We start from the raw sequence: 25,326 nt of genomic DNA, 5'->3' as shown, positions 1-25,326 counted from the left end.
GATTCCAGGCGGGACTGTCCTATGAGGAGAGACTAAGTCAGTTAGGGTTATATTCATTAGAGTTTAGAAGAGAGGGAGGGGATCTGATAGAAATTTATATTTTGCTGAGCTGTCGACTGTCGCTTCCTCATTGAACATCGCAGCGTTGGAATCCTCAGCATCCTGCATCATGGCGTCAAGTCCCCCTTGGGACGGTGACCCCCGCGCTGCTGGCCTTGGATCCGCCTGGGGTGCACCGAGGGGAATTGCGCATCACAGGGCTCCTCACCCAGGGACGGTCACGGTGCCTCTTCCATGCCCGGTCCTGCAGCCCACACGACACACGACCGGTGTGCTGACTGCCAGGAACCCACTTGGCCGACTCCAATGTTGCGCACGTGGACCGCGTCACCTGGTACGAAAGGTTTTGACAGGGCAACATCCCAGCTGCTCCTGTCTGCGGTGCACCTTCCTGCTGCTATCGAGCGACACCAGACTGAGGTGAGTTTGAGGCTGATGTCCCATGACAGGTTCTGCAGGTGCCACACCAATGGCGCTGTGCAGTGTGGGGCAGCAACAGAAAAGGAAGTGTGCCAATGTGTGTGTGAAGGGACCCTGAGGTCTGCATGCTCATGCCACCCTTCTACGTCTGCATTGCTCTTTCAACCCACCCACTCCTTTGTTTAAGAAGGGTAGCAAGAATAATCCAGGGAATTACAGGTCAGTGAGCCTCACACAGTGGTGAGAAATTATTGGAGAGGGTTCTTCGAGACAGGATTTACTCCCATTTGGAAGCAAATGGACGTATTAGTGGGAGGCAGCACGGTTTGGCGAAGGGGAGGTCGTGTCTCACTGACTTGATCGAGTATTTTGAGGAAGTGACGAAGATGATTGATGAGGAGAGGGGGTGGGTGCTGTCTACCTGGACTTCAGTAAGGCCTTTAATAAGGTCCCTCATGGCAGATTGGTACAGAAGGTGAAGTCACACAGGATCAGAGATGAGCTGGCAAGGTGGATACAGAATTGGCTAGGTCACAGAAGACAGAGGGTAGCAGTGGAAAGACGCTTTTCTGATTGGAGGGCTGTGACCAGTGGTGTTCCGCAGGGATCAGTGCTGGGACCTTTGCTGTTTGTAGTATATATAAATGATTTGGAGGAAAATGTAACTGGTCTGATTAGTAAGTTTGCAGACGACACAAAGGTTGGTGGAATTGCGGATAGCGATGAGGACTGTCTGAGGATACAGCAGGATTTAGATTGTTTGGAGACTTGGGCGGAGAGATGGCAGATGGAGTTTAATCCGGATAAATGTGAGGTAATGCATTTTGGAAGGTCTAATGCAGGTAGGGAATACACAGTGAATGGTAGAACCCTCAAGAGTATTGACAGGCAGCGGGATCTGGATGTACAGGTCCACAGGTCACTGAAAGGGGCAACACAGGTGGAGAAGGTAGTCAAGAAGGCATACGGCATGCTTGCCTTCATTGGCCGGGGCATTGAATCTGAAAATTGGCAAGTCATGTTGCAGCTGTATAGAACCTTAGCTAGGCCACACTTGGAGTATAGTGTTCAATTCTGGTCGCCACACTACCAGAAGGATGTGGAGGCTTTAGAGAGGGTGCAGAAGAGATTTACCAGAATGTTGCCTGGTATGGAGGGCATTAGCTATGAGGAGAGGTTAAATAAACTCGGTTTGTTCTCACTGGAACGAAGGAGGTTGAGGGGAGACCTGATAGAGGTCTACAAAATTATGAGGGGCATAGACAGAGTGGATAGTCAGAGGCTTTTTCCCAGGGTGGAAGAGTCAATTACGAATGATCATAGGTTTAAGGTGCGAGGGGCAAAGTTTAGAGGAGATCTACGAGGCATGTTTTTTACACACAGCGTAGTGGAACTCGCTACCGGAGGAGGTGGTGAAAGCAGGGACGATAGTGACGTTTAAGGGGCATCTTGACAAATACATGAATAGGATGGGAATAGGGTACGGACCCAGGAAGGCTCGGGGGTTCTAGGCTAGAGGGGCAGCATGGTTGGTACAGTCTTGGAGGGCCGAAGGGCCTGTTCCTGTACGGTTCTTTGTTCTTTCTGCTTTGAAGCGGGGTGTTATGGGGCAATGCGTACGTCATGCACTCCAGTTACACATCAAATTCCCGAACTCCGCACTAGTAAACGGTGTTCTGTTGTCGGAGAGTATTCCTCTGGAACTAAAAGAGAGCTTGGGCTTCTCAATCGTCGCTCTTGAGGTCATGGACGACACCCTGTGGAGTGCGCGTCGATGAGGAGAAGGAACATGGACCCCTGAAAAGGGCCAGAAAAATGAGTGTGGAAATGCACCCACGGCCGACCTGCCACTCCCAGGGTCAAGGCGGAGCAGGGAGTTTCCTGGCCCACTCCGTACTGTTGGACCAACCTCTCAATCTCTGCGGCTAACCCCAGACACCACACTTGGGGCAAGCACCTTCACCTTCGACACGCCGGGCTGTCCGTTATGAAGGTCAGCCAAGCTGGGGCCTTGTTCCTTGTGCGGAATCAACACGTGTCCCCCGAGGGAATATCCCAACCTCCAAGCTACACTCAGTCATCTTTGAGGCAAAACCTTTCACATCACTGGGAAGGGTGTGATGCTGGGTCCCAGACAACACGATTTGACAAATGATGGATAACAGGGGTTTCGTCTATGTCTAGGCACAAAATAAATAAGAAAAGACAAACAAAAAACTCGAATCACTTCACAATGATAAATGTCGGGACGACCGGACCGTAGTCATTGAGGCACGTTGCCTGGTTCTTCTTTAGCACCAGTATGATGGTGGTCTTCTTGAAGCAGGTGGGGTCCTCGGAACTGAATAGGGACAGGTTAAAGATGTCCGCAAACACGTTTGCCAGTTGGTCGGTATAGGATCTGAGTGCACTAGTGCACCATCATGGCAGACAGACTGTCTTCCGGAGATCCATATTGGGTGTATTGGGTACAGAGAAAACAGCGCCCTCTGCTGCTTCACTTAATCCTCATCGCCAGTGTTGAGTTCACAGAAGCAGCCACACAGGAAACGTTGGGAACAAAATTTGCAGGGATATGGAAAGAATGTACACAGATTCCGGATGGGACTACCATCGACACTCAGGCTGGGTTTAGATACTCTGATTTCCTCTGCCACTGATGCAAATGAAAATGAAAATCGCTTATTGTCACAAGTAGGCTTCAAATGAAGTTACTCTGAAAAGCCCCTAGTCGCCACATTCCGGCGCCTGTTCGGGGAGGCTGGTACGGGAATTGAACCGTGCTGCTGGCCTGCCTTGGTCTGCTTTAAAAACCAGATCTTTAGTTCTGTGCTAAACCAGCCTCCTGATAAGGAGGTTCCGCCCCTCCAAGGAGAGCCTTGTACTCCATGAAACTCACGGGGAGCCTCATCGGCCCCTTGGGTCCTGTGTGGGTGACAACATCTCCTGTCTTCTCTCATGTAATTTCTGAGCTTATTTTGTCCATGACACCACCTCCTGCTCCCTTGATCTTATTGCCATAAACTACGAACCGCATATTTTCCTCATCCTAACTGTTGCTAGGTAGATTTGTCTGGCTCTTGTTTAAAATCTTCTCCTGGTGATTACCCGACTGCAGTACCTGAGACAGGAATGGGATCCCTTCAATGTGAGTTTGAACAACAATGCCCACACTCTTGCAAGGCTGCTGTACATTCTCCCATGGACATTATCAGGGTCCTAGAAACATTCTCTCTGAGCAGCTTATCTCCTGATAGAGGGAGGCTGTCACCTCCTACAGTGATTACACATCAGTGTGTCAGTGAGATTAGTGATAATATTGATTCATTAATTATAACTCAATCAAGGTTATTTCTTTGGCAGTCTGTTTCATGATTGGTCAGTACTTAATACGATATTAGATGAAATCATAGTGGTGAATGTTGGGATCAGGGATAGATTGTATTATATGTGTTTGGTGAGGTAAGGGTTAAAGCCTAGGTTTGTGAGTGTGTGTCTGCTGGTCCTGGTTGGAAATAGCTGGGCATTTTGGAGCCAGAGGTGCAATTAAAGCATCCTAAAGGTTTGGGCAAATTTATATTAAGGGTTCCCTCTGGAGTAGTTAATTCGAGACATTGGCCACGATTCACCAAGAAACACTAGAGTGTCATTTTGGGCCGGTTTGACGGGGTCCTTTCTGCCCGTTTCCTTTCATCGTTCATCTCAGCTCTTTTGATTTTATTTTTAGGAACCTTTTTCTGAACCTTAAAGTTCTCCCAATACTCCAGCTTACCACTCGCTTTTGCAGTTTGGTATGCCCTAGTTTTTGCTTTTATGTTTTCCTTGACTTGTTTAGCCATGGAACATTTTTCTCCCTTTTTCAATTCCCCTTCCTCTCAGGAATATACTTTAATTCAGAGGTATTTAATATCTCCCCGAACATCCGCCATTGTTCCTCAACTGCCTGACCCTCAATTATTTGTGCCCTGTCTATCAAAGAATCACAGAATCATAGAATTTACAGTGCAGAAGGAGGCCATTCGTCTGTACCAGCTCTTGGAGAGAGCACCCTACCAAAACCCACACCTCCATCCTATCCCCATAACCCCACCTATTTGGACACCAAGGGCAATTTAGCATAGCCAGTCCACCTAACCTGCACATCTTTGGACTGTGGGAGGAAACCGGAGCACCCGGAGGAAACCCACGCAGACACGGGGAGAACATGCAGACTCCACACAGACAGTGACCCAAGACGGGAATCGAACCTGGGACCATGGAGCTGTGAAGCAACTATGCTAACCACTGTGCTACCGTGCTGCCCAACTAGCTGTCTACTTGGCCAACTTTTTCCTCAGGCCTGTATAATTACCTCTACCCAATGCTAACTCTAACATGCTACTCTTGTCATCTCTTGGTCAATCTGAATTTGAAATTCTGAAATTTGAATTTGGCATGCTGTGATCACTCCTTCCAAGAGGATCCTTAACTACAAGACTGTTGCTCTCTTTGGTTGGCTCTGAATATGGCGGTCACCTTCCTAAATCCTAATTATGTTTGCTCTAGAGTCGGCAGGTATCTTTTGATGCCGCCACAAGGTTCAAACCCGAATACTGATTAAAAGAGCCAATACACCAGTTAGTTAGTTCAAAGTCAATACTATTAATTTACAAACACACAGTAATATCTACTCATGCACAAAATACTACAGACTAAACTATCACTACTGCTAAAGCCTATACTTAGCTTCGGGCGCCCACTCAGTCAGAGGAACAATGGCCGTTGTTCGGTTCTGAGGCTGCTGGGGTCGAAGTGGTAGAGGGGAAACAGCTACGGTCGTCTGTCTGGTAGCGAGCGTTGACCTTGGACTTACTTGCTTCTGGTGCAGCTGGTGGACGGGTCTCTCCGCTGTGAGAGCCAAGTTCAAGAGAGCGATTCTCTCTTGGAGCCTTCTTCTTATACCCGGAGGGGCTTCGCCGCTTTTGGGCGGGCCTTGAACTTGGCCCCAATCAATTGGGCCGTATCTTGATCACTCGTATTGATCTTGACCAATAAAGGGGTGGGTGCCCTGATGGCTGGGCGGGTCCTAGGTGGCCGTTGGCCTTGCTTTGTTTTCTGCTTTCGGTTTGGGGAACTGGTGCCGCGAGGTCTGGGCCCAGATCGGTTACTTAAGTATCTTCCCTTGTTCCTGGAGATGGGCCATCCATATGCCAATGGGCCTACAGTTTCAGTCTTGTCTGGGAGCTGCGGCTCCAATATGCAGACAGGCTCTGTGCCTGCTTGCTTTCTTAACATTATCCAATTTTCCCTGCAATCTTTGCAAATGTCCATTTTGTATTCTGGAAGTGGCCATCCCAGATGGCTACAAGACTATTCATCAAACTTTGTTACATAACTATTTGTTACATAATACTAAATCTAAAATATCCTGCTCCCTGGTTGGCTCCATAACATATTGCTCTGAGAAACAATCCCTCGTACTCTATGAAATCTCCCTCGAGGCTACCCTTGCCAATTTGATTAATCCAGTCAATAAGCATGTTTAAATTACCCATGATTCCTGTTGTGCCTTCTCACAATCCCTCATTATTTCCTGGTTTACACTATGTCCCACTTTGGAAGTATTGCTTGGGGTCCTGTAAATTACTCCTACCAAGGAGTTTTTTCCCTAGTTTTTTATTTCCACCTGGATCAATTCAACACCTTGGCCCTTAGTGCCAATATCATTTCTTAATACAGACTTGATGTCATCTTTAACCAATAAAGCAACTCCACCTCCTGTTCCATCCGGTCTATCCTTTCAGAATACTGAGCACCCTCGGACATTACACTCCCCGTCCCGGTCCCCGTACGACCATGTTTCAGTGATCCCCACCAAATCATACCCATTTGTCTCGATTTGTGCCGTCAGCTCATTGACTTTATTCCCATTACTGGGTGCATTTAGGTACAAGGTTTTTAAATATGCCGTACTGATTTGCCTTTCCTTGCAGGATTTTCACCCATTCTGACCTCCTTCATTAATCTCTGATAACACTCGGCCTCATCCCCAACTTTCACTCCCACAGGCTCGTTTCATTTTGATTTTTTACGTTTTCTTTCCCCTCCGTCGTGGTTAGACTGGCCCTGGCTGTTCATCCGATTAACCTTCTCCCCACACACTGACCTGCTGCTCTGGTTCCCACTGACCATTGTACTTCCTGCAGTTTAACCCTTCCCGTCCCCCCCATCGGCTAGTTTAAAGTCCTTGTGACCCCCCTATTTACCCTTTCTGCTGGAACATTGGTTCTGTCAACGTTTTGACCTCAACTACTTTCTGTGGGAGTGAATTCCACAGATTCACCGCTCACTGGGTGAAGAAAATTCCCCTCACCTCAGTCCTAAAAGGTTTATCCCTGACCCTCAAACTATGACCCCTAGTTCTGGACTCCCCCACCATCGGGAACATTCTTTCTGAATCTACCCTGTCTAATCCTGTTAGAATTTTGTAAGTTTCTATGAGATCCCCTCTCACTTTTCTAAACTCCAATGAGTATAATCCGAACCCACTTAGTCTCTTCTCATAGGACAGTCCCACCATCCAGGATTCAGCCTGGTAAACCTTCGCTGCTCTCCCTCCACAGCAAGAACATCCTTCCTCAGATAAGGACACCCAAACTGCCCACAATACTCCAGGTGTGGCCTCACCAATGCCCGATACAATTGCAGTAAAACATCTCTATTCCTATACTCCAATCCTCTCGCTATGAAGGCCAACATACCATTCACCTTCTTTACTGCCGGCTGTACCTGCGCGGTTACTTTCAGCGACTGATGCACGAGGACACCAAGGTCTCGCTGAATATCCACCTCTCTCAATTTACACCCAATCAAACAATAATCTGCCTTCCTGTTTGCGCCACTGATACGGATAACCTCACATTTATCCACATTATCCTGCTTCTGCCAAGCATGTGCCCACTCACTCAGCCTGTCCAAATCCCGCTGAAGCATCTCTGTATCCTCCTCACAGCTCACCCTCACACCCAACTTTGTACCATCTGCAAATTTGGAGATCATACATTTAGTTCCCTCGTCCATTTTATATCGAATGCTCTGTGCATTCAGGTACAAACCTTAAGTCAAGTCCTTTGAAACGTTTCTTGTCCCATCCCTACTATTTTTTAGTGTCTTTGTCTGATGCAGGCCCGTGATATCTCTGCCTCTCACTGGCCTCATTCTCCTTGCTGTCTTTTTCTCTTGTTCCTGATTCCCCCTAGCTATCAATCCTTACATTGGTTCCCATCCCACTTCTATATTAGTTTGAACCCTCCCCAACCACTCTAGCTTGCACCCCACCCCCCACCTCCCCACCCTCACCCCCATGGATATCAGTCCCAGTCCTGTCCAGGTGTAATCCATCCATTTTGTACAGGTCCGACACTCCTCAGAACCCAATGCCCCAGGAATCTGAAACCCTCCCTCTCATCCCATCCCTTCAGCTCTGTATTTATCCAATACATCCTGCTATTTCTACTCTGACCAGCAGGTGGTACTGGGAGTAATCCTGAGATCATTACCTTTGAGTTCCCACTTTTCAGCTTTCTTCCTAACTCCCTGTATTCTGCTTTCAGGACTTCACGCCTTTTTTTTTACCTGTGTCGGTGGTACCGATGTGACCACGACCACTGGCTGTTCACCCCCCCCCCCCCCCCCCCCCCTCCAGAATGTCCTGTACCCGCTCCGAGACATCCTTGACCCTAGCACCAGGGAGGCAACACACCATCCTGGAGTCTCGTTTGCGGCCATAGAAACACCTATCAATTTCCCTTCCAATTTTATCCCCTTTAACTATTGCATTCCAACGTTATTTACTCCTCCCCTCTGCAGCAGAACCAACCATGGTGCAGTGAGTTTGGCTGCTGCTGCTTTCCCCTGAGAGGCCATTCCCCTCAACAGTATCCAAAACGGTATATCTGTTTTGCAGGGGCATGGCATTGAATGTCAAGGGGGATGGTTAGATCCTCTCTTGTAGGAGATGGTCATTGCCTGGTACTTGTGTGGCGCGAATGTAACTTGCCCCTTGTCAGCCCCGAGCCTGGATATTGTCCAGGTCTTGCTGCATTTGGACAGGGACTGCGCGCATGGTGCTGAACATTGTGCTGTCATCCACAAACATCCCCACTTCTGACCTTATGATGGAAGGGAGGTCATTGATGAAGCAGCTGAAGATGGTTGGGGCCGAGGACACGACCCTGAGGAACTCCTGCAGTGATATCCTGGAGCTGAGATGATTGACCTCCAACCACCACAACCATCTTCCTTTGTGCCGGGTACGACCCCAACCAGCGGAGAGTTTTCCCCCTGATTCCCATTGACTCCAGTTTAGCTCGGGCTCCTTGATGCCAAACTCGGTCAAACGCTGCCTTGATGTCGAGGTCAGTCACTCCCACCTCACCTCTGGCATCCAGCTCTATTGTCCATGTTTGAACCAAGGCTGTAATGAGGTCAGGAGCTGAGTGACCCTGGCGGAATCCAAACTGAGTGTCCGTGAGCAGGTTATAAGACCATAAGACATAGAATCAGAATTAGGCCACTCGGCCCATCGAGTCTGCTCCGCCATTCAATCATGGCTGATATTTTCTCATCCCCATTCTCCTGCCTTCTCCCCATAACCCCTGATCCCTTATTAATCAGGAACCTATCTATCTCTGTCTTAAAGACCCTCAGTGATTTGGCCTCCACAGCCTTCTGCGGCAAAGAGTTCCACAGATTCACCCCCCTCTGGCTGAAGAAATTCCTCCTCATCTCTGTTTTAAAGGATCGTCCCTTTAGTCTGAGATGGTGTCCTCTGCTTCTAGTTTTTCCTACAAGTGGAAACATCCTCCCCACGTCCACTCTATCCAGGCCACGCAGTATCCTGTAAGTTTCAATAAGATCCCCCTCATTCTTCTAAACTCCAATGAGTACAGACCCAGAGTCCTCAACCGTTCCTCATACGGCAAGTTCTTCATTCCAGGGATCATTCTTGTGAACCTCCTCTGGACCCTTTCCAAGGCCAGCACATCCTTCCTTAGATACGGGGCCCAAAACTACTCACAATACTCCAAATGGGGTCTGACCTGAGCCTTATACAGCCTCAGAAGTACATCCCTGGTCTTGTATTCTAGCCCTCTCGACATGAATGCTAACATTGCATTTGCCTTCTTAACTGCTGACTGGACCTGCACATTAACCTTAAGAGAATCGTGAACAAGGACTCCCAAGTCCCTTTGTGCTTCTGATTTCCTAAGCATTTCCCCATTTAGAAAATAGTCTATGCCTAAATTCCTCCTTCCAAAGTGCAGAACCTCACACTTTTCCACATTGTATTCCATCTGCCACTTCATTGCCCACTCTCCTAGCCTGTCCAAATCCTTCTGCAGCCCCCTTGCTTCCTCAATACTACCTGTCCCGCTACAGGTCTTTGTATCATCTGCAAACTTAGCAACAGTGCCTTCAGTTCCTTCTTCCAGATCATTAATGTATATTGTGAAAAGTTGTGGTCCCAGCACCGACCCCTGAGGCACACCACTAGTCACCGGCTGCCATCCTGAAAAAGACCCCTTTATCCCCACTCTCTGCCTTCTGCCAGTCAGCCAATCCTCTGTCCCTGGCAGTATCTTACCCTGAACACCATGGGCTCTTAACTTATTTAACAGTCTCCTATGCGGCACCTTGTCAAAGGCCTTCTGGAAATCTAAATAAATCACGTCCACTTGTTCTCCTTTGTCTAACTTCCTTGTTACCTCCTCAAAGAACTCTAACAGATTTGTCAGACACGACCTCCCTTTGACGAAGCCGTGCTGACTCAGTCCTATTTTACCATGCACTTCCAAGTACTCCGCGACCTCATCTTTAATAACAGACTCTAAAATCTTACCAATGACTGAAGTCAGGCTAACCGGCCTATAATTTCCCGTCTTCTACCTCCCTCCCTTCTTAAACAGCGGTGTTACATTAGCCACTTTCTAGTCTCTGGGACCCTTCCTGCCTCCAGTGATTCCTGAAAGATCACCACCAATGTCTCCACAATCTCCTCAGCTTCTCTTTTAGAACCCTGGGGTGTAGTCCATCCGGTCCAGGTGATTAATCCGCCTTCAGACCTTCCAGTTTCCCCAGAACCTTCTCCTTAGTAATGGTCACTGCACTCACCTCTGCCCCCTGGCTCTCCTGGAGCTCTGGCATCCCACTGGTGTCTTCCACACTGAAGACTGATGTAAAGTAATTCTTCAGTTTGTCTACCATTCCTTTGTTTCCTATTATTACTTCTCCAGTCACATTTTCCAGTGGTCCAATGTCTATTTTTGCCTCTCTCTTACCTTTTATATATTGAAACAAACTCTTCCTATCTTCCTTTATATTACTAGCTAGCTTGCATTCATATTTCATCTTCTTCCCCTTATTGCTTTTTTAGTTGTCCTCTGCTCGCTTTTAAAGGCTTCCCAATCCTCTGACTTCCCACTAATCCTCGCCACTTTATCTGTTTTTTCTTTAGCTTTTATGCTGTCCTTGACATCCCTTGTCAGCCATGGATGCCTTGTCCTCCCCTTAGCATGTTTCCTCCTCCTTGGGATGAATTTCTGTTGTGCCTCCCGAAAACCCCCCAAAACTCCTGCCATTGCTGTTCCACTGTCTTCCCTGCTAGGCTCCTTTTCCAACCAACTCTGGCCAGCTCCTCCCTCATGTCTTTGTGGTTACCCTTATTTAATTGTAATACCGTTACAGCTTTACCGTTACCGTTACCGTTACGGGCAGCACGGTAGCATTGTGGATAGCACAATTGCTTCACAGCTCCAGGGTCCCGGGTCCCAGGTCCCAGGTTTGATTCCCTGCTGGGTCACTGTCTGTGCGGAGTCTGCACATCCTCCCCGTGTGTGCATGGGTTTCCTCCGGGTGCTCCGGTTTCCTCCCACAGTCCAAAGATGTGCAGGTTAGGTGGATTGGCCATGATAAATTGCCCTTAGTGTCCAAAATTGCCCTTAGTGTTGGGTGGGGTTACTGGGGTATGGGGATAGGGTGGAGGTGTAGACCTTGGGTAGGGTGCTCTTTCCAAGAGCCGGTGCAGACTCGATGGGCCGAATGGCCTCCTTCTGCACTGTAAATTCTATTTTAAAAATCTGATTGCAGCTTGTCCCTCTCAAACTGCAGGGTAAATTCTATCATATTGTGGTCACTGCTCCCTAAGGGTTCCTTCACCTTAAGTTCCCTAATCAAGTCTGCCTCATTACACATCACCAAATCCAGAATTGCCTGTTCTCTAGTCGGCTCTGTCACAAGCTGCTCCAAAAAACCACCTCTCAGACATTCCACAAATTCCTTTTCTTGGGATCCACTCCCACCCTGATTTTCCCAGTCCACCTGCATATTGAAGTCCCCCATGATTATTGTAATGTTGCCTTTTTTACAGACTTTTCTATCTCCTGATTTATTTTCTGCCCCACATCCTGACTACTGCTCGGGGGCCTGTACATAACTCCCATCAGGGTCTTTTTACCTTTGCGATTCCTCAACTCTACCCACAGAGATTCTGTGCCTTCTGATCCTATATCGCTCCTTGCTATCGGTTTAACTTCATTCCTTACTGACAATGTAACCCCGCCCCCTTTTCCCATCTGCCTGTCCTTTCGATAGGACACATATCCTTGGATATTTAGATCCCAGCCCTGATCCCCTTGCAGCCACGTCTCTGTGATGCCCACAACATCGTACAGCACAGTAGCACAGTGGTTAGCACAATTGCTTCACAGCTCTGTCATGATATTCAAACACACACATCATGATGGACACACTAACAGGCAAATCAGAGTACACAACACCACAACCAATCACAGACAAGAACACCAACCACATAAAAAGCACGAGCACGACACCTGGAGGTCAGTAGGTCTGGGGAGAAGGAAGCATGAAAGAGCTGTTGAAACACCACAAGCAGGGAGCCCCCCACGTGCAGAGTGCAAAGACCAAGTTGTAAATAGTGAGTTTAAATAAACAAGCGTTGTACCATATGCAACTGTGTTGGCTCTTCTGTGTGTTAGAACACCCAACACCACATGGTACAGGAGTGGATCGATACCTGCCTACCAACCTGCCATTCTGGACATGGACCACACCGGCAAACCGCAGCCGATGCAAGTCACGGGGAACCTAGGCACCAACTGGAAGCTCTACAGGCAGCGATTTGACCTGTACATCCGTGCCACCGAAAAACAGAATGTCTCGGATGATTCGAAGATTGCAATGCTCCTCTTCTACGCAGGCCCCCACCCAAATGATGTCTTTAATTCACTGGTGTTCGAGGAAGGCGAAAACCAGGCCAAATATGACACGGTCATCCTCAAAATGGACCAGCACTTTCAAACTGAAGTAAACGAAACTTTCGAAAGATACATCTTTCAGCAACGCCTGCAAGGTAAGGAGGAGCTTTTTCAACCCTTTTTGACGCACCTCCGGATTCTGGCGCAGTCCTGCGGTTACGGCACCACCACAGAGTCCATGATCAGGGACCAGATTGTTTTTGGCGTTGCCTCCAGTGGCCTACGCCAGCAGCTTCTTAAAATAAAGAGCCTCACCTTAGCGTCTGCTGTGGAAGCCTGTGTCCTCCATGAGAATGCTGCCTGCCGTTTTGCCCGATTTCAGGCGTCCGAGTTGGCACGGAGGGGGTCCCCAGCCGTCGAATCGGCAAGCCAGGCCGCCCACGACGTTGAACGCATCCAGGCCGTCGATTTCTTCCCGCCCCACGGCCCGGACGACAGCGGCCGCTTCCCGCGCTTTTCGCGGTCTCCCGCGCAGGTGCGCGCCAAGAATAACGGCCACAACGAGGGACGCACTGCGCAGGCGCGCCCACCGCAAGATCGCACTGCGCATGCGCAGTGGCGCAACGAACGCCGTGACGTCATGACGTGCAGCAAGTGTGGAGGTCTACACTTAAAAGGGCAATGTCCTGCAAAATACCAACAGTGCAACAGATGTGCCATGATAGGCCACTACGCAGCCCGCTGTCGTGCGGCTCAACCCATGGATCCGGCGCATCCTCGACAACCTCGCACACGAGTCAGGACCGTCCAGCCCACGCATCAAGACTTCCAGTTAAGTGATGCAGATGACCAGGATGACTTCAGAGTTGCCGTCATTGATGTCAACAAGGTCAATGCCATCAATCCAGACGATGAGTGGTGTGCCACCCTGACGGTCAACCGATCGCGCGTCGCCTTCCGTCTGGACACCGGCGCATCCGCCAACCTGATTGCTTACTCTGCAGTCCAGGCCATGAAGGTCAAACCACTCATCACACCATCCCGGCTTAAGATGGTTGACTATAACGGGAACGTTATCCCGTCCGTAGGATCTTGCCAGCTACAGGTGACTCACAAGAGGTACACGGCCACACTCCCCTTCGAAGTTGTGGGCTCATCAAAGGACTCGTTACTGGGCGCACAAGCGTGTAAGGTCCTTCACCTGGTACAGCGCATCATGTCTCTCTCTCCAGATGAGATATCCGACTTCCCGGATGCTGAGTTCCACGCGAATCTCCATTCCCTCCTCGCTCACAACCAGGAGGTTTTTGAAGGCATGGGGACATTGCCACACACGTACAAGATTCGACTCAGACCGGACGCCATCCCTGTCGTTCACGCACCTCGCAGGGTTCCTGCGCCTCTCAAAGACCGCCTCAAGGCACAACTGCAGATTCTTCAGGACCAAGGGGTCCTATCCAAGGTCACGGAGCCCACGCCATGGGTCAGCTCCATGGTCTGTGTAAAGAAGCCCTCTGGCGAGCTCCGTATATGTATAGATCCAAAAGATCTGAACAACAACATCATGCGGGAACACTATCCCATCCCGAAACGAGAAGACCTCACCAGCGAGATGGCGCGAGCCAACATATTCACTAAATTGGATGCGTCCAAAGGATTCTGGCAGATCCAACTGGACCCGGCCAGCCGAAGACTATGCACATTCAACACCCCTTTTGGCAGATTCTGCTACAACCGGATGCCATTCGGCATCATTTCGGCATCTGAAGTATTCCACCGCATTATGGAGCAGATGATGGAAGGCATCGAAGGGGTACGTGTATATGTGGACGATATCATCATTTGGTCCACCACTCCGCAGGAACACATGCATCGTCTTCGACGTGTCTTCACCCGCATACGGCAAAATGGCCTGCGTCTCAACCGTGCGAAGTGTGCTTTCGGCCAGACGGAGCTGAAATTCCTCGGGGACCACATCTCAAGGTCCGGGGTCCGTCCCGATGCAGACAAGGTTAGCGCCATCACAGCCATGCCACGACCGGCTGACAAGAAGGCTGTCTTAAGATTCCTGGGCATGGTCAACTTCCTTGGGAAGTTCATTCCCAACCTGGCTTCTCATACAACAAACATGCGCCATCTCGTAAAAAAATCGACGGAATTCAACTGGCACCAGTCGCATCAGCAGGAATGGGAGGAGCTCAAGCACAAACTGGTCACGGCACCAGTGCTGGCCTTCTTTGACGCGACTCGCCCTACAAAGATCTCAACAGACGCCAGCCAATCTGGTATTGGAGCGGTACTCCTGCAAAAAGACAGCACGTCATCATGGGCCCCGGTTGCGTATGCCTCACGAGCCATGACCCCTACCGAACAGCGCTACGCGCAAATCGAAAAAGAATGCCTGGGCTTGTTAACTGGACTGGACAAGTTCCACGACTATGTGTATGGCCTGCCACGATTCACGGTCGAAACTGACCACCGCCCCCTGGTCAACATCATTAACAAAGACCTGAACGACATGACTCCTCGCCTCCAGCGCATCTTACTCAAACTCAGGAGGTACGATTTTGAACTGATCTACACTCCGGGGAAGGAACTCATAGTGGCGGACACTCTTTCCCGAGCAGTGAGCACACCACCAGATGCGGAGGGGTTCGTGCGTCAAATTGAGGCACACGTGACTCTGACAGCAGCAAATATGCCAGCTGATGATCCTTGTCTGGCCCACATACGCGCAGAGACGGCGACTGACCCTCTGCTGCAGCGAGTGATGCGCCACATGACGGAAGGGTGGCTAAAAGGGCAGTGCCCCCAGTTTTATAATGTGCGAGATGATCTCACCAATATAGACGGGGTCCTTATGAAATCGCATAGGATCGTCATTCCACACAGTGTGCGCCAGATGATTCTTCGTCAACTACACGAAGGCCACTTGGGTGTCGAAAAATGCAGACGAAGGGCCCGGGCGGCGGTATATTGGCCGGGTATTAATGAAGACATAGCCAACATGGTGCTCAACTGCACAACCTGTCAGAGGTTTCAGCCGGCGCAACCTCCGGAAACACTTCTACCACACGAGATGGTGACGTCCCCCTGGGCGAAGGTGGGTGTTGACCTATTTCACGCGCTCGGCAGAGATTACATTGTTATTATAGACTACTTCTCAAACTACCCGGAAGTCATGCCTCTCCATGATCTGACGTCGTCCGCAGTCATTGGGGCCTGCAAGGAAACGTTTGCTCGCCATGGCATTCCAAGGACTGTCATGTCAGACAATGGACCTTGTTTTGCCAGCCGTGAATGGTCGTCCTTTGCCGCAGCATATGGTTTCACTCATGTGACATCCAGCCCTCTGCATCCACAATCGAACGGGAAGGCTGAAAAGGGTGTCCACATCGCAAAGCGGCTCCTGTGCAAGGCGGCTGATGCCGGATCGGACTTTAACCTTGCCTTGCTGGCCTATCGATCGGCCCCGTTATCCACGGGCCTCTCGCCAGCGCAGCTACTAATGGGTCGCTCCCTCAGGACGACGGTACCTTCCGTCCTGGCACCGACAACAGACCATGAGGCGGTTCTTCGGGACATGCAACTGCAGCGTGATCGCCAGAAAGGTCGGTACGACACACGAGCGACGGACCTGCCCCCCCTGTCCTCCGGAGACAAAGTACGCGTCCATCAACCGTATGGTGGCTGGTCAGCACCGGCCGAAGTCCTCCGACAAGTGGCTCCCCGCTCGTTCCTGGTTCGCATGCCGGATGGTTCCGTGCGTCGCCGCAATCGGCGCGCCCTTCGCCGACTTCCACGTTCACAGCCACACAACACGCCAGATCCTCAACAAGTTTCCGAGGATGACTTTGTGGAGCTGCCGCACATCACGCCCTTTCCATCGCCACCCATGGCCATGCCTGCACAGCAGCCGGTGGTTCTTGATCCACCCTTAAGGCGGTCAACCCGAATTCGTCGCAAACCCATTAGAATGGACTTATAATACAGTTCATATGTTTAATAAGTTGGACAATTTTACATGATAACCTGTTGTTGTTTATCGTTCCAGATGTCGTCTGACTGGACAACTGTTCAAAATTTTTTTTCTTCTTCTCTCGTTCGCATTTCTGTTATGTTATGGTACAACTGGATTCATGTGACGCACTCGACATCGCCCCATGTACATAGTTCCGTCATAGACACATGCTGCACACGACACACACACACTCTTAGATGCACTCACGTCACGATCATATTTATTACCACGTAGGCACATATCTTTGTAAAAAGGGGGGATGTCATGATATTCAAACACACACATCATGATGGACACACTAACAGGCAAATCAGAGTACACAACACCACAACCAATCACAGACAAGAACACCAACCACATAAAAAGCACGAGCACGACACCTGGAGGTCAGTAGGTCTGGGGAGAAGGAAGCATGAAAGAGCTGTTGAAACACCACAAGCAGGGAGCCCCCCACGTGCAGAGTGCAAAGACCAAGTTGTAAATAGTGAGTTTAAATAAACAAGCGTTGTACCATATGCAACTGTGTTGGCTCTTCTGTGTGTTAGAACACCCAACACCACAAGCTCCAGGGTCCCAGGTTCGATTCCGGCTTGGGTCACTGTCTGTGCGGAGTCTGCACGTTCTCCCCGTGTCTGCGTGGGTTTCCTCCGGGTGCTCCGGTTTCCTCCCACAGTCCAAAGATATGCAGGTTAGGTGGATTGGCCATGATAAATTGGCCTTAGTGTTGGGTGGGTTACTGGGTTATGGGGATAGGGTGGAAGTGTGGGCCTAGGTAGGGTGCTCTTTCCGAGGGCCGCTGCAGACTCGATGGGCCTAATGGCCTCCTTCTGCACTGTAAATTGTATGATTCTATGTACCTGCCAATTTCAATGTGCACAACAAGCTTATTTACCTTGTTCCGTAGACTGCGCGCATTTAGGTACAACACCCTCAGTCCAGCATTGACCACCTCCCTTCTCACACTTCTCACCTTTTTTGCTCTGCCTGAGGGTGATGTTGTTCTATTATTTTTGTTCTCTATTTCCCCTTCAGTTATGACACCTTCTCAGCTCACATTCTGGTTCCCACCCCCGTGGCAAACTAGTTTAAATCCTCCCGAGTGACATCAGCAAACCTCCCAGCCAGGAATCTGGTGCCCTCGAGTTTAGATGCAACCCGTCCTTTTTGTACAGGTCCCACCTGCCCCGGAAGAGATCCCAGTGGTCCAGAAATCTGAAACCCTCCCTCCTACACTACCAGTTGAGCCACGTGTTCAGCTGCTCTATCCTCCTATTTCTAGCCTCACTGGCACGTGGCACTGGGAATAATCTTGCGATTACAACATGTTATTGCTTAATTTGAGCAGAGTAAAGTTAACCTCTCTTTTCCATGGTCTTTTTACATAGCTGTTGGGTGATGCACGCTTTGAGAATATTGAAAAGATCAAGACCATTGGGAGTACATACATGGCAGTATCGGGACTGGCATTACAGCACCAGGTAATCCTGCATCCACATGTCTGATCTTTTGTAGCATTTGCCTGGTAAATTGCATGCATGATAACATATTTGAGATAACACATTCCTTGTAATAATTATCTTGTAGCAACATGCCCAGGATGTGCTGAAATGCTGTCTCGGACTGACACATTAGCAGCTACCCAGAAATTGACACCATTACTGATATCACACCATCATCAACTGGGACGATTACTGAAAACAATTTGATGGGGATGGTAGTCCCAACATGTCAATGACTATTGCCAATTTGGTACACACAAAACATTCCTCAATCCAGTTGAAGAACTCTGATACTGGAGGGCCCGCTGTAACCTGCTTTAACGACACAAGTAGTTTAATTTTGCAGGATTTGGAAGTCTGTGCAGAGAATGGCATGGACGATGCATGGTCTTGTCCGTGACGAATATTTGCTTCTGGTGAACAATTTTGGAAACAAATCTAAGCCCTGAATCAGCACAAAGCTGGTGATTCGCGTAACCAAGTCCATCGTGAGATTTATTCACCTGTGCTGTCTCTTTGCAGTCCGGATGAAGCTCCACTCGGACAGTGAAAATAGAAGGAAAGCAGTCACGAGTCACCTGACACAAAGCACAGATCAGAGGAAACTGAAATTAAGGCCGGACAGAATAATTATTTTCTCCAGTGTTTGTTCAACAAGGATCCTACAAAATAGAAACTATATCAGAAAGATTGTAAGAGTTCCAAAGTTTTGGGTGCAGCCTGATGCACAGTTGGCAGCAGCTTGCTGAAGGTGAGGCCATTCACCACACCACTTCCAATTCAGATTGTAAAAACTATTTCACAACACAGAGGCGTTGCTGGTTAGGCCTGCATTTCTGTAGCCCACCCCTGATTACCCTTGAGGACTGGTGGTGAGCTGCCTTCTTGAATTGTGACAGTGCCTGTGGTGTAGGTTCACCCATAGTGCTGTTAGGGAGGGAGTTCCAGGATTTGATACATTTCCCAGTCAGGGTGGTGAGTGACCTGGAGGGGAACCGCCAGGGGGTGGGGTTCCCAGGTGTCTGCTGCTCTTGTCCTTCTAGATGATGGAAGTTGAAGGTTTGGAAGGGGTTCTCTGAGAAGCCTCGGTGAGTTGCCTCAGTGTATCTTGTAGACGGTACATGCCGGTGCCACTGAGCATCGGTGGAGAGGAAGTGCATTGCCACCTTTCCTCAGATTGCCACCCTGTGGTGGTGGATAAGCCTGAACGCCCTGCTGATCTTAAATTCCTGACAGGGTCACTCGTGCCGGGAAGGCTGTAGGGGAGGAGCCAGACAAAGCCCACTCCAGAACAAGTCCTCGTGGCGAACCAGGCGGAAGGTACTTGTGAGGTAGTAACGGCGGTGATGGCGGAGGAAGGGTGCAGCAGTAGGTGGAACTGCCCGTGTTCCCTGTTAACTCAGCCACTTCAACCTTGACGCCGCTGCCCTGCTAGAGGCCCGAAGAGCAGGCGAAGGGCAGCTGAGGGAAGTTGACGGTGGTTAACCTTCTGCTGGTGAGGAAAACCTGAGGAACAGCCGAGGACACATGGAAGTGGTTTCGCCATCAAGAATTAACTCGTCAACCGACTCTCGGCATCAAGGAGACCCTCGTGACTCTTCATCCACAACGTGCCAAGGAGCAGCAGGCAACTGTCATGAAATGAAATTAAATTAAAATCGCTTATTGTCACAAGTAGGCTTCAAATGAAGTTACTGTGAAAAGCCCCTAGTTGCCACATTCCGGCGCCTGTTTGGGGAGGCTGGTACAGGAATTGAACCGTGCTGCTGGCCTGCCTTGGTCTGCTTTCAAAGCCAGCGATTTAGCCCAGTGAGCTAAACCAGCCTCCAGAGTGCCTACACTGCGACTCCACCCTGGACACCATGCTCCTTGGGGACTTCAATGCAAGGGTTGTGAAGAACTCCCAAATCTGGGAAGGAGCCTCGCAAAGGAAGGAGTTTAACATTTTGTTGTTTAACGGGGACTTGAGTAGTCGTGTTAAGGGGAAATTGTCAGTTGTTCCTTTTTGGGCGTGAAGCTAAAAAGTTGAATATTGTATTCGGAATAAAGTTTTGTTTGAAAATACCAAAGCTCTATTCTCCCGCCAGTACGAATCATTCTACCCGCACAGTCAGAAAATAAACTAAATTGTTGGGGTTTTGGTGAGGGGTTCTCAGCGAGTACCCAGCAGCAGTCCATCCGACCGTGCATGCCACCCACGCCAACACTGCACGGCTGTTTAGCACAGGGCTAAATCGCTGGCTTTGAAAGCAGACCAAGGCAGGCCAGCAGCACGGCTCAATTCCCGTACCAGCCTCCCCGAGCAGGTGCCGGAATGTGGCGACTAGGGGCTTCTCACAGTAACTTCATTTGAAGCTTACTTGTGACAATAAGTGATTTTCATTTTTCATTTCATCCCGTGCAGATATGGGCGGCACGGTAGCACAGTGGTTAGCACTGTTGCTTCACAGCGCCAGGGTCCCAGGTTCGATTCCCGGCTTGGGTCACTGTCAGTGCGGAGTCTGCACGTTCTCGCCGTGCCTGCGTGGGTTTCCTCCGGGTGCTCCGGTTTCCTCCCACAAGTCCCGAAAGACGTGCTGTTAGGTGAATTGGACATTCTGAATTCTCCCTCTGTGTACCCGAACAGGCGCCAGAATGTGGCGACTAGGGGCTTTTCACAGTAACTTCATTGCAGTTTTAATGTAAGCCTACTTGTGACAATAAAGCTTATTATTATTATTACAGCCACGGTGGAGGCCTTGGGTCAAGCTGTCCAAGGCCCGGGGGCGTGTCTGAGGCACAGTAGCCATGTACCAGAGCGACATGGACATTTAAGCAGTGCTCCAGAGATTGGCCCAGTCACAGTGGCCATAGCTGCGAGTGTCGAGGGCATTGGTCTGGCGCTGGCTGTCCTGAGGCAGTCACAGAGGGAGGTTGCCATGTCCCTCTGCTCCATGGTCATGAGCATTGCGACCCCGGTCCAGACGGGCAGGTACCCAGGACAGGCAGCGCCAGGTAATGGCAGTTGCCCGGGAGCTCGCTCCAAGCTGTTCCCCCCCCCCCCCCAATCCCAAGGAGTAGCCTGGGGGCTCTTGGGCACCCTGAAGGAGGAGGAGATGGGGTCCGTGCCGGTCACTCCCGCCGGGGAGGTGTCGGAACAAGCAGGACCTCCGCATCACCCCATCTTCCCTGGCACACCCAGCAGGGGGGCACCACGCAACCTGTGACACTCATTCAGGGTGGTCACTCCCGAGGACGACCACTAAAGGAGACTCAGGTTGCAGGGTGAGATATACAGCAGGCTGCCCCTCTCCTAATGCGCCGCCTGGGGGACCCAGAGGAGCGTCAGGGCCAGTGAGGTCAGGTACGTTTGCAGGGCTGAAGCAGACAGGTTCGTGATGCAGACTGGGGCACAATTCCTGCCTGCCTCGGCCCTCAGCCTGAAGGGTTTCAGAGATCGGCTGGGCTGAGAGCAGAGGGTGTGCCAGGTGCCTGGGGGAGGGTGGCAGAGTGGGGGGAGGGGTGGATTGGGCGGTGGGACGCTGGTGGTGTGGGGTTTGGGTGTTGGCGTTGGGCACTTGCCAGGGTCCCCTGGGCAGTCGGGGGCTGGAAATGTGGGAGCGCCATGTGGTAGTGCCTCCCCGGTGAGTGACCCATCGCCGCACACCACCCCGGTACCCAGCCCCCACACCTCGAATGTGTTGGGAATAGTTGAGTGTGGCAGAATAAGGATGTCGTGCAGCCACAGTGTAGCTGCCAGGGCAGCAGAGCCCAGGAAGATGCCAACCACTCCTGGTTTGATACCCAAATCCATTCTCCACAGGGGGTGAAGGGCAGACATGTTGGCATGGTGAGTACCCCCGTTGCCCAACCAGGTCCAACAGGCTACACGGTGACCCTGGCATGCAGTGCAGCCCCTGCCCCTGCATATTTATACCCCTCTCCCCATTCCCATCACCACCCCCAGCCGCTCCCCTGACACTGTGCCCTCTGCACCCCCGCCCACAGCGATGCCTGGTATTGCGGGGCCTCTAACCCCATCATCTGCCCCTGTCGGCGGAGCTACCAGTGGCTGATGCTCCCCATGCCATCGATACTGTCGGCAGCCCCTGTCCTGTGCCCTCCTGTGGGGTCTGCTGTGGGGGTCCTCCTTGAGTAGGCCGTGTGATACCCTTCCAGCAGGGTGGCACCATGCTTGGTGGCAGGCCTGCAGGCTGGGCACCAATTGGGACTGCGGAGTGCTGTGGGCCCTTTGTGTGGTGCACCGGTTGTGCCCACTTGTCTGGGGGTCGGATGGATGGGGGCAGGGCCGCAGTGCGCAGGCGGCGCTGGGTCAAAGCCGGTGGCCATCCGGGGTGGGCTGAGGGTGGCAGTGGCAGGGGCACCCATACAGCCGGTGGTGCCCAGCTCATCTGTGGCCACAGCGGGCAGTCAGTGGGGTGTCCAGCCAGATGCCTGCCTTGCAGGCCGCTCATGGCGGGCGGTGCCCGGACATCCCAATTCCGGGGCCTCACCCTGACCCCACGGCCCATTTCCTGGTTGCCCCCCTGCCCTGGCAGATGCACCCCGGCCAGTGACACCACTGGAAACCCCACCATTACACCGGGGGTAACTTGGCTCACCTCCTCTCTTTCCCTCAGCAGCCTTGGTGCCTGACTCCTGACGTTAAACACCACCAGTAAACGGCACCGTTGTCACTCCGGCCGGGCGGAGGCGGAGCATGGCGGGGAGCCGGAGATCCCGGGTCGGGCCCGTTAATGATAATCTAACGGGCGTCACTGTACAATTTGAAAGCCCTCGGCAGCTCAGGGCATGCACTGCCTTCACGGGGCTATCGGGGCGGTGAGCATGGTGTTCCATTGATGGCGGACTGAGAATCCATGATATTTCAAAAGAAAACATTATTATGGGCAGCACGGTGGCGCAGTGGTTAGCCCTGCTGCCTCACGGCGCCGAGGTCCCAGGTTCGATCCCGGCTCTGGGTCACTGTCCGTGTGGAGTTTGCACATTCTCCCCGTGTCTGCGTGGGTTTCACCCCCACAACACAGAGATGTGCAGGGTAGGTGGATTGGCCACGCCAACTTGCCCCTTAATTGGAAAAAATGAATTGGGTACTCTAAATTTATTTTTAAAAAAGAAAACTTTATTATTGACACAGTATTTAAATCTTTAACTTCTCACCAGAAAATAGCTTACAATTATTAATTGTAATTATTAACAACTAACCCCTTAAAAGATACGACTCAATACAGTGAATACAATACCCTTAAATGCTATCTATATTCCCACTTAAACAAGGAAGTAAACCATCTTAGCTCTCAATCCACCTTAACTACCAACGGCACAGAGGAACACTTGCTTCAGAGAAATAATCTTTGAGAAAGAGGTCTGTTCACACAGAACAGATCTGACTCCTGTCAGACCCCTGCAGAAACTCTGGCTGTATATCTTCAATGTAAATCTTCAAAAGACGTTTCTCAGTTTCTTTCCCTGCTCCTCAGTCCTCAGACAAGTCTGCACTGCTTTAAAGACTCTTATCTCTTTGAAGAAACTTGCAGTGAGAGCAGAACTGATTCGAACTCCCCATCGGGAGCGAGCTGGGATTTGGAACTCGGCATCAGGAGTGAGCCGGGATCCGGAACTCGGCATCGGGAGCGAGTCGGGATCAGGAACTCCCCATTGGGAGCGAGCAGGGATCCGGAACTCGGCATCGGGAGCGAGCCGGGATCAGGAACTCCCCATCGGGAGCGAGCAGGGATCCAGAACTCGGCATCGGGAGCGAGCCGGGATCAGGAACTCGCCATCGGGAGTGAGTCGGGATCCGGAACTCGCCAATGGGAGCGAGCTGGGATTTGGAACTCGCCCCCGGGAGCGAGTCGGGATCCGGAATTTGCCATCAGGAGCGAGCAGGGATCCGGAATTCGCTATCAGGAGCGAGCAGGGATCCGGAATTCGCCATCAGGAGCGAGGTGGGATCCGGAACTCACCATCGGGAGCGAGCTGGGATCAGGAACTCGCCTATGGGAGCGAGCTGGGATTCGGAACTCACTATCGGGAGCGAGCAGGGATCAGGAACTCCCCATCGGGAGCGAGCAGGGATCCGGAACTCGGCATCGGGAGCGAGCCGGGATCCGGAACTCGCCACCGGGAGCGAGTCGGGATCCGGAATTCGCCATCAGGAGCGAGCTGGGATCCGGAACTCACCATCAGGAGCGAGCTGGGATCAGGAACTCGCCTATGGGAGCGAGCTGGGATCCAAAACTCGCCATCGGGAGCGAGCAGGGATCAGGAACTCAACATCGGGAGCAAGCTGTGATCAGGAACTCACCATCGGGAGCGAGCTGGGATCTGGAACTCCCCATCGGGAGCGAGCTGGGATCCGGAACTCACCATCGGGAGCGAACTGGGATTTGGAACTCGCCACCGGGAGCGAGCCGGGATCCGGAATTCGCTATCAGGAGCGAGCAGGGATCTGGAATTCGCCATCAGGAGCGAGGTGGGATCCGGAACTCGCCAATGGGAGCGAGCTGGGATTTGGAACTCGCCCCCGGGAGCGAGTCGGGATCCGGAATTCGCTATCAGGAGCGAGCAGGGATCCGGAATTCGCCATCAGGAGCGAGGTGGGATCCGGAACTCACCATCGGGAGCGAGCTGGGATCAGGAACTCGCCTATGGGAGCGAGCTGGGATTCGGAACTCACTATCGGGAGCGAGCAGGGATCAGGAACTCCCCATCGGGAGCGAGCAGGGATCCGGAACTCGGCATCGGGAGCGAGCCGGGATCCGGAACTCGCCATCGGGAGCGAGTCGGGATCCGGAACTCGCCATCAGGAGCGAGCAGGGATCCGGAATTCGCCATCAGGAGCGAGCTGGGATCCGGAACTCACCATCAGGAGCGAGCTGGGATCAGGAACTCGCCTATGGGAGCGAGCTGGGATCCAAAACTCGCCATCGGGAGCGAGCAGGGATCAGGAACTCAACATCGGGAGCAAGCTGTGATCAGGAACTCACCATCGGGAGCGAGCTGGGATCTGGAACTCCCCATCGGGAGCGAGCTGGGATCCGGAACTCACCATCGGGAGCGAACTGGGATT

General features: G+C 51.4%; 1 protein-coding gene across 1 annotated transcript in view; it reads left to right on the top strand.

Annotated features, from left to right (window-relative positions):
- Window positions 1-25,326, top strand: part of LOC140428672 (adenylate cyclase type 8-like) — a 377,241-nt gene that overhangs the window by 312,472 nt on the left and 39,443 nt on the right. Inside the window, exon 16 of the mRNA XM_072515387.1 lies at window positions 18,141-18,233. Coding sequence (XP_072371488.1) covers window positions 18,141-18,233 — 93 coding nt within the window. The remainder of the gene's footprint in view (window positions 1-18,140; window positions 18,234-25,326) is intronic.

The sequence above is a fragment of the Scyliorhinus torazame genome, chromosome 1 (assembly GCF_047496885.1).
Source record: "Scyliorhinus torazame isolate Kashiwa2021f chromosome 1, sScyTor2.1, whole genome shotgun sequence".
NCBI lineage: Eukaryota > Metazoa > Chordata > Chondrichthyes > Carcharhiniformes > Scyliorhinidae > Scyliorhinus > Scyliorhinus torazame.
Note: the sequence above shows the minus strand (reverse complement) of the source record. Positions and strands in the feature narration are given on the sequence as shown.